General features: G+C 36.0%; 1 protein-coding gene across 1 annotated transcript in view; it reads right to left on the reverse strand.

Annotated features, from left to right (window-relative positions):
- Positions 1 to 6,044: 6,044 nt before the first annotated feature.
- The window catches only part of LOC141517258 (all-trans-retinol dehydrogenase [NAD(+)] ADH7-like), a 31,624-nt gene continuing 20,592 nt past the window's right edge, over positions 6,045 to 17,076 (reverse strand). The window contains exons 7-9 of the mRNA XM_074228091.1: positions 15,178 to 15,313; positions 10,251 to 10,389; positions 6,045 to 7,257 (exon numbers count right to left, since the gene is read on the reverse strand). Coding sequence (XP_074084192.1) covers positions 7,233 to 7,257; positions 10,251 to 10,389; positions 15,178 to 15,313 — 300 coding nt within the window. The 3' untranslated portion in view covers positions 6,045 to 7,232. The remainder of the gene's footprint in view (positions 7,258 to 10,250; positions 10,390 to 15,177; positions 15,314 to 17,076) is intronic.

The raw sequence follows: 17,076 nt of genomic DNA on the forward strand, positions 1-17,076 counted from the left end.
AAATTTTGGTGTGATGTTTCATTAGTATCAGTTTCTTGGATATATTTATTATTTCTATTATTTGCTGTTTGATCCACCCATTATTTAAAAGAAAGTTATTTAATTTCCAAGTAGTTTTTGGTTTATCTTTCCATGACCCTTCCTTACATGTAATATTTAGTGCATCATTATCTGAGAAGTGTGTATTTATTATTTCTATCTTTCTGCATTTGGTTATATATTTTTTGTGCCTTAGCACATGGTCAATTCTGGTGCAGGTACCATGTACTGACAAGAAGAAAGTATATTCTTTTCTATCCCTATTGGGGTGGGGTGCATCATATCTAAGTTTTCTAAGATTTCATTCACCTTCTTAACTACCTTCTTGTTTATTTTGTTGCTAAATTTATCTAGTTTTGAGAGAGGGAGATAGAGGTCTCCCATTATTAAAGTTTTTCTGTCTAAGTTTCCTTGCAATTAACTCAGTTTTTCCTCTAGGAATTTGGATGCCATACCACTAGGTTCAGGCATGTTTAATAATGATACAGCTTCATTACCAATAGTGCCTTTTATGAAGATGTAGTTTCCTTCCTTATCCCTTTTAATGAGATTGATTTTTGCTTTTGCTTTATCTGAGGTTAAGATAGCTATCCCAGATTTTTTATTTCAGATGAAGCACAATATATTTTACTCCAACCTTTACCCTGGGTATATCTCTCTGCTTCAAATATGTTTCTTGTAAACAACATATTGTAGGGTTCTGGTTTTTAATCCATTCTACTATCCATTTCCGTTTTATGGGACAGTTCATTCCATTCACATTTACAGTTAAGATTACTAATTATATATTTCCCTTCATGTTACCTTCATTTATATTTTTCTCTTTCCTTTTCTCTTATTCTTCCTCACTGAAATTTTACTACCTTTCCCCTTTGACTTTTCATTTAAAAATTTAACTTTGTTTATTTTTGCTTATGCCTTCACCTTACCTTTTATCAGTCCCTTCTTCCCTTATCTTTCCCTTTTCCAGTCCCCCCTTCCCTGTAGATTTAGATTTTTAAACCCAAGTGGGAATGTATCTTATTCCCTCACTGGGCTAAATCTATTAAATAGAATTTGCTCAGCATTCACATTCTCCCTCCTTTCCCTCTAAAATTATAAATCTTTGTGCCTCTTTCTTTGGTGTTACTTATTGCTCTGATACTATTAATCAAGTATTATAGATCACAGATCGTTTGCTTGATAAGCAGCACTGACGCAATTTGCATCAAATTATAATTATAATCATTTTTTACCTTGCCCCCTTTTGAAGTATCTTTCAGTACATACAATCCTCCTCATAAGCCAAAGTATCATCCAAAACTATTTGTGCCCCTCCTCCAGGTCCTATTTTCTCTCACACTTTACCCCCTTCCCTCTCCCCCACCCAGGGTCAGGAAACTTAACCCCTCATTAAGTGAAGTAAGGTGTATTTTCTTCTTTCACACTTTACTTCTCCCCCTCCTCACCCAGGGTACTTAACTCCTTGTTAAATGAAGCATGAATAAAGTCAAACCCTGATCTAATTAACTGCAGCAATCTTAAAGATCTCTAAGTATTGGGAGGCTCTGGAGATCTAAACTGAGAGTTTTACAAATGATATAAATTACAGAGAGACACTGACTCGGGTCCTCACAGTTCATGAAGCCATCATTAGACAAGGTGCTAAACACCATGGGATTAAAGCAGGTCAAAGGATAATGAGACACTTAAGTTTAAAGTTAACATCCCTGCTTTTCTTCAGGACTTTTTGTCTTAACCATAGTAATGTCATCTTGGACCTCTTCAATTGAGAGAAAAGACGCCATTATACCCACATCCTTTAGGTTCATTCTCTTCAATTATATTCTACCCTTTAATTATCCTAAGAGAAGCAAAGTTCTAAAGAATTAGAAGTATCATATCTTCCCTTTTAGGGTTGTATACAATTTGATGATCTTGACCAACATTTGTTTTGTTTTTTCCTTCCCCTTTCCCTTTTTTTATGCAACTCTTTATGTATTTTGTGATTGAATTCTCTGTTCAGTTCTGGTCTTTGTGTCAGGAAATTCTGTAAGTCCTCTATTTCATTGAACATCCATCTCTTTCCCTGATAGTATGTACTGAATTTTGCAGGGTAGTACATTCTGGGTTGTAATCCCAGGTCCTTTTGCTCTCTGAAATATGCTATTCTAGTTCTTTTGATCCTTCAGTGTTGAGGCTGATAGGTCCTGTGTGAGTCTTCTTGTGTTCCCTTTGTATTTGAATTGCTTTCTTTTTACTGTTTGCAATATTCTCTCCTTGAGGGTCCTGGAATTTTGCTATTACAGTTCTTGTAATTTTTATCCTGGGGTTTCTTTCTGGAGGGGTTCTGTGGATTTTTTCAGTGGTTATATTGCAAACTCTTCTAGTAGATTTGGACAGTTTTCCCTGCATTTCCTGCATGATGTTTTCCAGGTTTTTTTCTTGATCCAGATTTTCTAGTAGTCCGATAATTCATAGATTGTATTGTCAATTTATTTTCCAGGTCATTTGTTTTCCAATAAAGATACTTTACATTTTCTTTAATTTTTTCAGCCTTTTTATTTTGTTTGATAAAATCTTATAGTTTGTAGATTCATTGGTTTCTATTTGTTCAGTTCTAATTTTTAGGGTTTTTTTTTTCAATTAGCTTCTGCATTTCCTTTTCTAGTTGGTTATTTTTACTTTTAACAGAGTTGATTTCTTTGGTCAATCTTTCATAATTTTACTGCTTGACTTTGATTTGTTTTTTTCATTTTTTTTCTTCTCTTCTTTGGCTTTTAAATTCTTTTTTAAGCTCTTCATTGAACTTTTGTATTTGACTCCAATTTATACACTGTTTTGATGCTTTCCCCATGAGTGATTTTTCACTGCTTTCTTCTTCAGACATGGCATTATTATCATCATCTTTGTAGTTTTCTACAGTGAGCACTCTTTTAGCTTTTTTGTTCATCTTTGCTGTTTTAGCTCTGTTCCTAGGGTACAGGGAGTAGAGATCCAAGCTTTTTTTTTTTTTTTTTTTTGCTGGGGCTGGAGTCTGATCCCTGGCTTGTTGTTGGCCAAGATGCTGCCTATGCAGTTCAGGGCTTGCCTTTGCAGTTTTTTTTTTCTCCTTTATGTCCAAGTTCTGACTTAACAGTGGTTTGTTCCTACCTGGTCCTGTCTTTTACACAAGTGTTCTCAGGGTTCGGACTTTGTTTGGGGTTGGGATCCTCCCTGGAGGCTTGCTATCTAGCTGCTGGGACTTCTGTTGTTAAGCTGTTGAGACCTGGATTGTACTGTGGCTAAAAGCCCTCTACTGGCTTTCCCTGCACTCTTGCCTCCTGGACTTTACTTCCCCTTATCCCCCAAAAAGACAGATCTTCACGAAAGATCCTCCATGATGTCTGTGGTTGAAAACATCTTTGAATGTTCTCTTTTTCTTGGTGGGTTCTGTAGTGTGAATGTCAGAGACTTCATTTATCTTTGATAGGGAAAGGCTCTGGGAGCATGTAGGCTTCATGCTGCCATCTTGGTCCCACCCCAGAAGTCCCACAGGTAAGAACTAAATGAAGGTAGACACCAAAGGGAGGTGAGCATCCTTTTTTTTTTTTTTTGAAGTTTTTGCAAGGCAATGGGGTTAAGTGGCTTGCCCAAGGCCACACAGCTAGGTAATTATTAAGTGTCTGAGGCCAGATTTGAACTCAGGTACTCCTAACTCCAGGGCCAGTGCTCTATCCACTGTGCCACCTAGCCACCCCTTGAGATGAACATCCTTGCAAAGGGCTTGGTTCCCCTCACACCAGAGGTACAAGACCTCCTTGAACATGAGAGATGAGAACTCAGGAGCCAGACTAGGGTTGGATATTCAGATCAGGAAGTTTTCTGCATAGAGATGATAATTAAACCCATGAGAATTGATGAGGTCAATTAAAATACATATACACATATTTATAAATATGTATGTGTGTGAGGAGAAGAGGGGAGAGGAGAGGAGAGGAGATGAGGGTGAAAGGGGGACAGGGGAGAGGAAGGGGGGAGGAGAGAGAGAGACTCTGGAATAGGACCTAAGTACCTTCAGTTAGACTGTGATATGGGTGATGATTCAACTTAAGAACCTGAAAGAGAATAATGTCATCAAAATTTATAGAAAACAGTATAAATTACAGACTAATTGACATCTGCATCAAAGGAGAGACTTTCTACACCACAAAATTCCTTTAACTGATAAAATCTTGGGCACAGTCCTCCCAAAAAACCCCCCCAAAACCATAAAACTCACCCCACCCCTTAATTGTCAATAATGCATTTTGGAAAGTGAGTCTTTTTATTAAAAATACTAAACACCTGTGAGTCAAGGTTTTCAGGTGAGAAGGTAGAAAGAGGGAGACACAGGCGAAAAGGATGGTCTTTAGAAGGGATGAAAAGAATTAAAGGAGCCACTATGATGAGTGAGTGGTGATACAGTGAGCGGAATAGTGAGTTAATTAAGGATGTGCAAAAAGATTGCTTTGCAGCAAAAAAGGACCCAGTTGAGACTACGTAATATAATTTTTTAGTGGATTCAATCAATTCATGATTTTCTCTGGCTTTATTCAGCAGCTCAATCAAAGGAACAAAGATGGTAGGAGTAAAACAAGGCTGAGGCTAGGCAAAGTAAGATCAACATTATTATACCAGGACTGGAAAAGAAGAGGATAGCATACAGTTGAACTGATACACCAAAGTATCAAGACGGATAAAAGAGGAAAGCATAGCTAATACTGGGGAGATGGGGGGGTGGCCTGAAAAAAAGATTAAGAATTTGAAGGATTGGAGATCATGTGGATGAAAAATAGGTTTTGGGGTGGTAGGGAGAGGGAGAGATGGAATGATAATGAATTGTGATCAGATAAGGTAATTTCAGAGTAAAGGAATGAAGAAACTGAACATTTGTGGGTGTTGGCAAGGACAAAATAGGAGTGTCTTTGCAAATAGTGGGGTGGGATGGAGTAGATTATGGGAATTAAGGTGGAAAAAACTGAGAGAGAAAATCTCCAAGTTTATAAAATGCAGAACAGTTGCTCATCTATATCTCTTTGGGGAGTTTCTACATGGGGACTCCCTTATACTGATGAAATCAGGGGTCCATAGAAAACTCTAATCTCTCCCAACAATAAAAGTCCCATTAGATACTAATGTCCTATTTATCTTAGCATGAAAATGACTCTGGATTCTCAAAGATACAAAAGTTCTTACTAAACTAGAAGGATTTTCAGTCTTGGTTGCTGCCTCAGTGACTATCAATTGAAGACCATGTTAGCTTAGCATGAAGTAATTCATTACCAGAGGATTGATAACCATGTGGATATCTAGGCTATGCAAACCAATCAGATGAGGAAGACTGTTCTACCTCAGTAAAAGGAGTGTACAAATGAATGAAATCCCAGATCTCCCAAAATATCAAAGTGCAAAGGCACTCAAAGACAGTTATGAAACAGAAATACTATATCCAAAACTGTTAAGTGGATTACTTTCTAAATGGGCAGGGACTTACAAAAATCAACAAAGTTGTATTCATATAGATGAAACCAACCTATTAATTAAAAAAAAATTTGACCATATTCCCCATAATAGCTTTATTCAAGTTGAATTGGATATTCATTTGGAAACTATCAAAAAGGAGTCTGACTATAGTTTTATCATTCAATTTAAAGGGGTGCAAAAGCAACTATTTTTCTGAATTTTGCCGTCAGACCTTGTGGAAATATTTTCTCTCTTTTCACAGTCTCCTTTTTCATTTCCATTAAGTTATTGATAATGCTTCTTGGACTATATTATGAACATGTACAATTTATGTGACTGTCAACTCCCTGAAGGCAAGATTTTTCTTTTCTTTTTGCTTTTGTATCCAAGGTGGCAGATAAATGCTTATTGAATTAAATTTAAAAGTTTGACACAATTTCCTTAATCTAAAACATATGTATATATTTCAGTGGAAACAAGTAAATTAGACCTTGTGATGAGACAGACTATTGTACTTAAAAGTTTCAATTTATTTATTTTTAAATTAGGATTTAAAAGTATCAGTTTTCTGTGACACATTAAAGGGAAAAATAAGGTAGGCATAGGCTTTCTGTGGAATACTTATAACTTTTAAGTCTTTACAAGAGCAATTACTTTCAGTAAGTCATATAAAAGCAAATATATATATATATATATGTATATATATATATATATACATATATATATATATATATATATTTAAAGTATTAAAGTAGCATCTTTCCATACCACATAAAACCTAACCCGCTTCCCTGGAAATAGGAAAGGGAGAGAGGAATAAGCATATATTAAGATTATGTACCAGACATTACTCTAAACCCTTTATAAATATTGTCTCATTTGAAGTAGAAGATAGGATTCCTAGAAGGAGTAGTTTTTAGGCTTTTATTATTTTTATCCAAAGGATATTAAGATTCCAATAAAAGTGTCCACTATGGCAAAAATAAGAATTACAATCTGATCCAATATTCTAGTCCAATATAACCCTCTTTGTTCAAATTAAAATCAACACAACCACATTAGTATCTACTATTACCCAGGGAAATTAGCTTATGTTGTGGCCAATTTTGATCTCTTATCTTGTGAGAATCTCCATGTGTTTGGCCTTAAAAATAATAATTAGATTAAATGTGTTAGTCTTTAGACTTTGTCCTAATAAGGGACAAACATTAACCTCCAATGCTTGATCTCAAGAAAGAACATAATAGAATTAGGTTAATAGACACATTTATTAATACTTCTCTAAGTTCATTGATGATGCAGGTATATCGGGGAAGGACCCAGCTAGAGAACCAGACCCAAAATGGAGCCTTGGAATTGGGTTCTTACAAATTCCATTATCAGAAGGTGGCATCTGAACAGCTACTTTTGTTTCAGACACACCTCTTAATAGGTGTGTCCTTGAGGTCATGCTAAGAGAGGATCTTTGTGCCTTATCAATTATGATAAGACCTCAACAAAGCAATGTGAATTATCCCTCTCTGGGGATGTCTGTACTGCCTAGTGATTACAATGAGGATTAGAGGTTATCTTTTGGAAAATGTGTTTATTTGCTGCAAAGTGTTTTATTTCTGTTTTGTCCTAAGCCCATAGGAGAGAGTCCAAATATATTTTGTCATTATTACAAGAAAATGAATTCTCAGAGAAAGATCCTGGCGGGGATTCATGGGTTCCTCCTGTCTCTCACGACCTCAAAATGTCAGGACTGTTCGGATGCTGAAATAGAAAATTGTTTCTGTTAATAGTTTGTTTCCATATCTTCCAGTGAGAGTAATCAGATCCCGTTTAAATTATTAAATCATGTGTCTTTCTAACTAGTATGCACAGAGACGGTAAATGAAGTAGCTCCCTATATAAATGACAGATCTGAAACTTCAAATCCCAAAACCCAGTGGAAGGAAGTTTCTGGAGCCTGAGAGCTGAGGCCATCTTCCACAAATCAGGAGTGGCTTGTTTTAGATTTAAAACTGGATCTTAGTTTCCAACTGTAAAGCAAAGGCAGAATAGCAATAGTTGAGCCCTCAGGTCTAATATAGATCTGGAGCTAATGATCCCAAGATCCTCTGTTCCCCAAGAAAAATACAATTTGTGATACTACTGTTGAAGCTTTAGGTAAAGAGGAAAAGCTGGGAAAGGTTAGCAGTTTTTGCAATGAAAATGCATTTTTCTCTTCTCTCTTGATTATGTCATTAAATGCAGGTGAGAGGTTGACGTTCAGATTGACGTCTGTCAATAAAATTACTGGACAGCAATAGAATAGGAAGATGAGACTCAGACAGTACCCAGGTCCTACAGAAACAATCTTAGTTTGTTGACTAAGGTAGTTGAACCATTGACACCAATACTAGGACTATATCCCTAGGAGGTTAAAAAAAAACTGTAAGTACAAAAATATTTAAAGCAGTGGTAACAAAACCCCCTGAAAACTAAGTGACCGTTCATCAATTAGGGAAATGCTTGAATAAGTTATTGTTTATAAATGTGATAAAATGTTACGCTATAAGAAATGATGAAGTCTGGGAAATCTGGGATGACTAGTAAGAACTGCTGCACAGTGAAATGAACAGAATCAGGTGAACAATTTATAGATAGTAAACTATGACAAATATATAATATAAAAATGTGGAATTTATAAATTACAATAATGCAAAAACAAACAACTTTGAAAGTCTTAATAACTGTTGGCTGCACAATTCCAGAGAACACCTCACCAGAGAGGTGAAAGAATAAAAGCACAGACTGGGAGAGGTATACTTGTATATATATTCATCCATAGATACAAACGTATACAGAGAAGAGAGGGGGAGAGAGAGAGAGAGAGAGAGAGAGAGAGAGAGAGAGAGAGAGAGAGAGAGGCCAGTGGAGAAATTTGTTTTGTTTGGCTATGTATGTTTTTAAACAAAGAATATATTTTTTTCTTTTTTCAGTTGGAGGTAGAAAGGTAAAAAAAAAGAAGGCAGGTGTGAGTTAATATAAAAAAATCATTTTAAAAATTAAAAAAATGAAATTAAAGACTTGGGCTGGATGATTTCTAAATTTTCTTTTCAAATCCCAGATTCTTCAATGGTTTTCTAATTCTTGGGGTTTACTATATACAGTAGAAGGCAAGAACAGAGTTCATAAAACTAAGGTTGTTTTATTTATTTAGGTTGTAATGGTGGCACCCATTAGGTGGGAGCTCTTCAGATTCACAAAACTTAACCTTTTGGATTTCATTCGCTCCTCCCTCTACTTAATGCCAGCCTTATTGGCACTGTGTTTTCATTGCCTTATCTCATGTCTACTTGTGATTTAACAATATTTTATAGAATAGTAGATGTAATGTATTCAGTCTTGGACAAAAGTGGTGTTGTGGCCTGGAGAAAGTGACTCAATTTCCCTGGGCTTAGTTTCATCTGTGGTCTCTCTCATCTCTATGTTACTGTGATCCCATAATTTAACATTTGGAAAACAACCAGTTTGATCTAAATTCAACTCTTTTCCAAATTTAATAATTGATCATTTAAAATAATTCTAAGTATGTAAAGGTACATTTTTAGACCAGTTTCTCACATGCACACATTTATTGTCTATTCCTTGTCATACCATTGCCTAAATTCCATAGAGCTACATAAAGGAGCTACAAAACCTGGAGAAGGATAAAAAAAATACTGCTGGGAAAATGGGAGAAAATTATAGCACATTGGCTTTTTTTTGCCAATGAAGTTTTCATAATTAGTGAAATCACTGAAAAAGAGAAAAAACATGCTCAGAAATGAAATACTATGACACAACATGTTCTCTTACACTAAGGATGAAAACTGGATCAGGATGTAGAAAACAGAGTTTTTCCCAAGCCTATTTTCTCCTCATTTTAATGTCCATCCTTGAGACAGTAACTGAAAGGATTCTGTTCTGACACAGTACTCCTATTTTCCATTCATATTTATTTTTGCCTGAGAAACATCATGGGCTACATCTTATGTCAAAAGTTTTTCTTACTATATTTCCAGGAGCCAGTTAGTTCTGGTGTAAGAAGCTTGTCATTTACCACTCGCGTCCCTACTTTACCTTAATTTTAGGAGCATTGAGATAAAATGTCAACGATTCTTAGGGCTAATACACAAACAGGAAGGTATCTTATGTGATCGTGATTTAGACAGTCTAGAAGTCAAATCCAACTTCACTTTTCATAGGAAGAAACTGAGGCTCAAAGAAGGACTTGCTCAAAGTCACATGATTACTAAATGGTAGAACTGGGATTTAAACTTATATTATTTGACCTTACATCTAGCATCACACTGAGTCCAGGTAACATCACCAAAGTGGACTTCAATTTTGTGAGGGAAACAGTATTTTAAAGAACCAATTAAAAAACAAGGAAACTATTATTTCATATGGAAAAATATTTCTATTAGTATTATTTCTATAAGTATTTTATCTTATTGAAGCCAGAAATAGAAAAACATTATATATGTATCTATATAATTACCAAGCATCCAAATATCAAATATAAAATTTTACAAATTGTGTTTTTAGGGGTGGCTAGGTGGCATAGTGGATAAAGCACTGTCTTTGGAGTCAGGAGTACCTGGGTTCAAATCTGGTCTCAGACACTTAATAATTACCTAGCTGTGTGGCCTTGGGCAAGCCACTTAACCCCATTTGCCTTGCAAAAAAACTAAAAAAAAAAAATGTGTTTTTGTTTATGATAAACATACGATACATACCTTTCTCCTTTGTGGAGTAGATCAAATCCTTCTTTGATTTTGTTAAAAGGTAAAACATGGGTTACTAATTTGTCCAAGTCAAATTTTTTTGCCATGAAGTCAGACACAAGTTTTGGGAGATCATCTTTACTTTTCCAACCTTAAAAAATTAAACATCAATATTTCACCTTTTATAGAATATAGAAAGTCAGTTAACAAATACTTATGTACTAGCATGGGGACATAAAGCAAGGCAACAATAGTTTCTAGACAGTAATCATACATTATAATGGCCGTTTTGATTGTCTACAGGAAACTTAGAGAAATAAATGGACAAAAAGAGAACAGATCTGAGAAGGGTGTGTGTGTGTGTGTGTGTGTGTGTGTGTGTGTGTGTGTGTGTGTGTCTGTCTGTCTGTCTGTCTGTCTGTAAATAGGTTGCCACCTGCACTGGTTAGATGCCAAAGTTTATTCTTTCTATCAATCACTTTTAATTAAAGTTTAAAAGGTTCAATACTGTCATAAAATACTTCAAGAAAATTGTTATCTCAGCACCACCTGCAAGTTACCTTGTGCCAAGGAAGCCTGTTGATCCTCATAATTTCATCTCTTGGGAAACTATGTTCCATCTCTACGTTATTTTTGAGGGTTCACTTAGTTGACCAGATACATTTCCACAATATATATACAATTAAAGGTGTCTCATCTTCTTCTCAAGAGCCAGTGAGAGTACTACTCATAGTCCACTATCAGTAGCTTCAGAATATAAGAGGGGTCCAATAAAGCTATAAAATATTTATCTGAAACAGAGAAGTGTAGTCTTGGTCCCACAGGACTTGGTCTCTTCTTTCCTTGTTATCCACATCCCTCAGTGCTGCCAACCCTATAATCAGTTGTGCCTATTCTTTTCCTTTATAAAAAGAAATTCCATCTCCATCTTGGAGTTCTTGGCTTAACTGAGGCAGGCATTGTCCCATTCTATTGACAGCTTTGTGTCCTGCTAAGAAACCATTATATTGTTTTGGGAAAATGCACCTCAGTCTACCTTTGTTGAATTTCACTCACAATTTTCATTTTCTAGGTAGTGCTTTTTAGCTTGTGTTAGATGAATGTTTACAGAATGCTCTCCATAATCTGGCTTGTATGATTCTTGCAAATCATTATATGTTTAATAGTGCAACATCATCACCACTTACCAGAGACAGAAATTGTCTTTGTCTTTCCTCCTTAATCACATCATTCTGACCTGACATGATCTGATCACACCAAGAGCAGTTGGTTGGACCTTTGTCGCCTTCTTCTTTATAAGTATTTTTGAAAGTAGCCCTGAATAATTTAGATAATCCATCCAAGCTATACTAAAGGACAGAGAACTATAGGGAGAATTAGAAAGAAGCAGGAAGCCATGAAGTCTAGCATGAAGGACTGACATGATGGGAAGAGACACAATCTTAATGGATGAGGAAAGATGTGCAAAAAGAAGTCACTCAATTGTAAGTCTATATGGGGTGGCAGAACAAAGAATTCCTGTCTTTCTTACCATCACTAGATCTTTCTTATGTAAGGCTCAGTATAATGGGAAATATGAATAAATGGAAGTTTAAGAAGATTGAAAGAATATGTTTTTGAGCCATTAAATCAAATTCTAAGATTTGTTCTTATGCATGCCAGTATAAGACATCTGATCCTCTAGGAAAGGAGACTAGCACCATCTATTGTAGGACAAGAGATCAGCCAAAAGGCAGAGAATGATGAATAGATTGAGAAGTTTACTAGGAAATAGGGACAACATGACCATCATCTCCTCTGACCTGAGGACTATTATAGCAGAGATAAGAAAAAATACAGCAACTAGAAGCATTCATGAAAAGCAGTAACTGGTGACACTGACTGAGTATAGGTCTATATAAGTCTCTTAGGGAAGAAGGTTGTTCACTTTGTCTTTATTGTTATATTCTTTGGAATCAGATGCAAGTTATATCAGTTTCCATTAATATTTAAATAAACGTATTAATGTTTTGAAATTTGTAGTGCCATAAAGGACAATTGATGATAATTCACTGGGAGTATCAGATACTAAATTTTCCAGGTGATCTGTGTGGGCCAGTGAGTTACAGAGGTTCCCAAAGGGATTCTGAATTAAGGTGGATGTGTTAAGTTTCTTGAAGACAGAGATGTTATCTTATACTTTCTTTATATTCCCAAGATAAATAGCATAATACTTTGAATACTGCACATAATAAATGCTTCACCTAATCATATCCAAAACTAACAAATCAAAGAATGTCCAATTTTCCACAATAAGAACAACCAGGGAGTATTATTGGCTAAATTTTATACTCCTTGTTCTCTCTTGGTTTTCCATTTTCTTCCTTTCACTCATTTTTCTCCAGAAGATCAAAAAATGTTTTTTTTTTTTTTTTACCCAGAAACAATTTACATATATGTTACAAGGCATAGACTAAACTCTGGGTTCAAATCTAATCTCAGACACTTACTAATTGTGTGAACCATGGCAAGTCACTTAACCCTGTTTGCCTCAGTCTCCCCATCTGTAAAATGACCTGGAGAAGAAAATGATAAACCACTGCAGTATCTTTGCCTAGAAAATCTCAAATGATGCTTAGGTGGTACAGTGTCTAGAGAGCATCCACCCTGGAGTCAGGAGGGTCTGAGTTCAAATTTGACCTTAGACTCTTGAGTGAACCCAACTGCTGTGTGTGTGTGTGTGTGTGTGTGTGTGTGTGTGTGTGTGTGTGTGCGTGTGTGTGTGAGAGAGAGAGAGAGAGAGAGAGAGAGAGAGAGAGAGAGAGAGAGAGAGAAAACACCAAATATCACAAAGAGTTGGACCCAGAGGGGTCAACGTGACAATTTTGGCTGTATGAATAATTATTATTAGGAGAGTAAGAATTGGGTCTGAAATCTTGACACCAGTCTGGTGCTCCAACACCTAAAGCCTCATGCCAAGTGTGGATGAGAACACTGATAGAGAAGACAGGAAGGATGTAGATTTGATGGTAATTATAATGTGGTGTAGGTACTTTCAAAATGATACATAATGGAGCCTATCACCCTAAAGGCTTCATTATATTACCTAATCCATGTGAAATGACCCTCCCCTCAGCTCTCCACTCTCCAGGAGCAACCAAAAAAGCTCAGTCTGAATTTATCTGTCAGGGCCAACATCATGCAGGATAAATAAAGCTGGCCTTGGAGATGGGAGATCTGCTTTTAAATATATGAAATGATCATTGTAAGCGATATGATTCTGGGTAAACTATATAACCTCTCTGAGCTTCAGTAGCTTATCCATAAAAATGAGAATGATACCTCTGCTACTCATCTCAAAGGATCTTTGCAAGGAAAATATTTTCTAACTTTGAAACACTTCTAAAAATTATAAATATGAGTTACTATTATGAGGTTCAACTGTTCTGTCATAGTATGAATCCACAGATTTCTATAATTCGTTATTTACTCTAATTTGCAATGGAAAGTGCTTTTTAGCAATCTGGGAAATTTATCTGTATTGCCCATATAAATACTAAACAAAATAATGTTATTTATCCTTTGTTTTTGAAGAGGTTCATGACATCAAGGGGGTGATGCCATGACATGTGAGTGAATCGCATTAAGTCAGGGGGGCTGTTCAATGTCACTAGCCTCACTTTCTCCTCCGGAACCATCTGATGATTCATATCTGGCCACTTGAATTGGGGTAGGGAGTGAGAGAAAAAAATAATAGAACAAACCAGAACCTCAGGTTTCACACACAAATGTAACTGTAATTTTTAAAAAATTTTTATAAATTACTATAATTGAACTGTGAGAAATCATTACTATGAAATCTATAGATCATCTTGAGTATAAAAACTAATGCAGAGTAAAGGGAAGCAAAATCAAGAAAACAATATACAATGACACTAATACAGATGAAAAAAATGCTCTGCACCCCACAAAAGTGAATGATATCTAATTTAAAAGATTGATCCTAAGGGAGTAGTAAGAAAATATAACCATCCTCCTTTCCAGAAGCAGGGTTTATGGTTGTGGAGCATTGCTCACACTGTCCAACTTGACTGAGAATTGGTTTTGCTAAATTTTGCTCCCTCCCCAAGCCCATCCTTTATTCTTCTTTTTTTTTTTTTTTTAACCAGAGATGGTTCTCTGGGTAGGGAAGGGTGGACATAGATGTTTAGGAATAAAGTTGATGGGGGAAAAAAGATATCAGTAAAAATTGGAATAAAAAGGAGCTTCTAGCCATAACAATGCCTCCCAGGGGAAATATTTCTTTGGTTTCTAAATCAGAATGAGCTAAGCCTTTTGAAAAATTCATTAGAGGTGCCATAGTGAGAGAGCTTTCAGTCTAAGAACTTAATAATTATCCTTTGTCTTCTTTGACATCTTCAAATTCCTTCTTTAGGTGATTCTCTGCACCTCACTCAAAGAACCCCCCTTTTTCCCATGGCATACTTCTTAAAATAGTTTGACATCATAGGCTTTCATTTAACAAAAGACATGGCAGAATTTCCAATATTTTTCTACCTATGAGTCACTACCTTTCTCACCTATCTTCACATGACCCCGCTAATGTGGCCCCTCTTCTACTTGGTTATATTCCTGTCAAACATGAAGAATCCAGAGTATACTTGACCATTTCTCTCCTCCTGACTCCTCTTGACTCCTTCCTTTCTGCACTTTTCCTTCTTGCCTCCACACATTTCCCCTCTCCTTCAGTTCCCTTTTTTGTGTAGATACCCCCCCCCCCCCCCGCCCATGCCACTAGAATGTAAGCTCCTTGAGATCAGGGGCTGTCTTTCTAAATTATTTTACTATTTTGCTGTATTTCTTTTCTTATCACAATACCTGTGCTCCCACTTAATACTTTCTCTCTTTTTGAAATAGCCATTCCTTCCTCTCCATTTTGCTTCATTTCTCAGCCACATACCTCCAAAGGTACATCCTTTCCAGGTGCGTCCAGTGAACAGTAGCATGGGATCATACGTGAGCATTTTAGATGGCGGAGGACACCCTATGACCACACTGATGCCGTAGCTCATATGGCAGGAAGCCAGGGCCTCAATCTGATGCAGAAATGAAAGAGAAAATGGAACTTAGATATGTGCTTTGCTACATTGCCACCATCTAACATAGTCCCCCAAATTGATAAATCAACAATCTATTCAATGCTTACTATTTACCAGGAGCTCTGCCAAGTGAGGACTGTTTATATCAAACAAAAATGAAATAGTTACTGCCCTTGGGGATTCTGCATTCTCTGGGCAAGGTCGCAGGGTGGTGGTAGGGATGTGTAGGGATACTTACAAATATAAGTATAAAACTATACAAAGTAAATTCAAGTCAATTTGGATGTGGAGTTGGGGACCAATGAATATTTGGGAGGATCAGGAAAAGCTTTGTGTAAGAAATAGCTAAGATTTGAGTGAAACTTTGGTTTTTATGAAATAGGTGAAGAAGTAATTCATTCCAGACTTGGAGAACCAACTGTACAAAGGCATGGAGAAGGAGGAGCATGTCATCTCAAGCACCCCCCCACCACCCACCAACATCTCTTAGCTTTAGTTCCATGAATGCTATTTTAATTACTGTAGAAACTTGGAGGCTCCTAGTCCAAGCCCTATTCATTTCCATCCCTTCAAAACAGAAAAGAGAGGGTGGAAAAATAAGATTGTAGATTTAGAGACAGAAAGGACCTTAGAGATTATTCTAGTCTAACAATCCCAGGAATGGCGAGACAATTGAGGTACAGAGAAGGGAAACAGTTTCCCCAGGGTTACGAGGTAGTAAAAGACAGTCAAAATTTGAACTCCAGTTTAAAGCAGCAAAGCTCAACTTGAAATTCAGTATTTTTCCTACAGTACCCTGCTGGATTTTTAAGAAATTATTTCTTATTCATGGTACTTTCAGCACTGAAGTATTCTAACAGCACAATCATCGGCCATATTGCCTAATCAGTAACAACAACAATGATAATAATAATAATAATAGTAAAACAAATGATAAATAATCAAAGTGGACCAAAACTTTTAAACCATTGATTTGTTGATCTTTAATTTAAGATTTTAAAAGAAATAGGAAAACCACATGTTTATGGGAGAGGTAACTTCTTGCTTCCTATAAGGAAATAGGTTAAGTATATCATTTCCTTCTCCTCTCTTCTCTTTTATACACCAGAAACCAGAAAGCTCAGATGGGGAAAGGACATAGAAACAAAGATGCTATCTGCATCCAGAGAAAAAACCGATAACTGGAAGTATGTATAGAGTAATTGAATATACATTTATATTTACAAAATATGCATAAATACATATATATATATATATATATTTGCATTTAATGGCATCCATGGGGGGAGAAAAAAGAGGAAAATGAAATTTACATGAATATTTTGTTGTAGTATTGAAAGAAAGAACGAGTTGTACAAGGTAGATTTTCAATTTCTTGTACAATCATCTTTTTAAAATTTCACAATGTTATGGAAATGCTTGTTTTATTTCATAAAGATAAAACAAAAATTTTAACAAGGAAATAGGGAAGAGTGAATCCCTCAGAAATAACTTGTAAGATTTGCAAAAGAGCCTCTGATAGCCCTAAATGTGTCCCTTTTCCTCTTTGTGTCCCTCAGTTAGAGCACAGAGTCATTTTTCAGATCATACAAATTTTCTCCTCATTAGTTTGGGAGATAGTAAGTACTGGACCTGGATTCAGGAAGACCTAATATCAAATCTAGCCACAAAATTTACTAGTCATATGATCCTCTACTTGCCTCTGTTTATTCATTTGTAAAATGGAGATAATAACTTGTTCCATTTTAGTAATGAATCAT

The sequence above is a fragment of the Macrotis lagotis genome, chromosome 3 (assembly GCF_037893015.1).
Source record: "Macrotis lagotis isolate mMagLag1 chromosome 3, bilby.v1.9.chrom.fasta, whole genome shotgun sequence".
Taxonomy (NCBI): domain Eukaryota; kingdom Metazoa; phylum Chordata; class Mammalia; order Peramelemorphia; family Peramelidae; genus Macrotis; species Macrotis lagotis.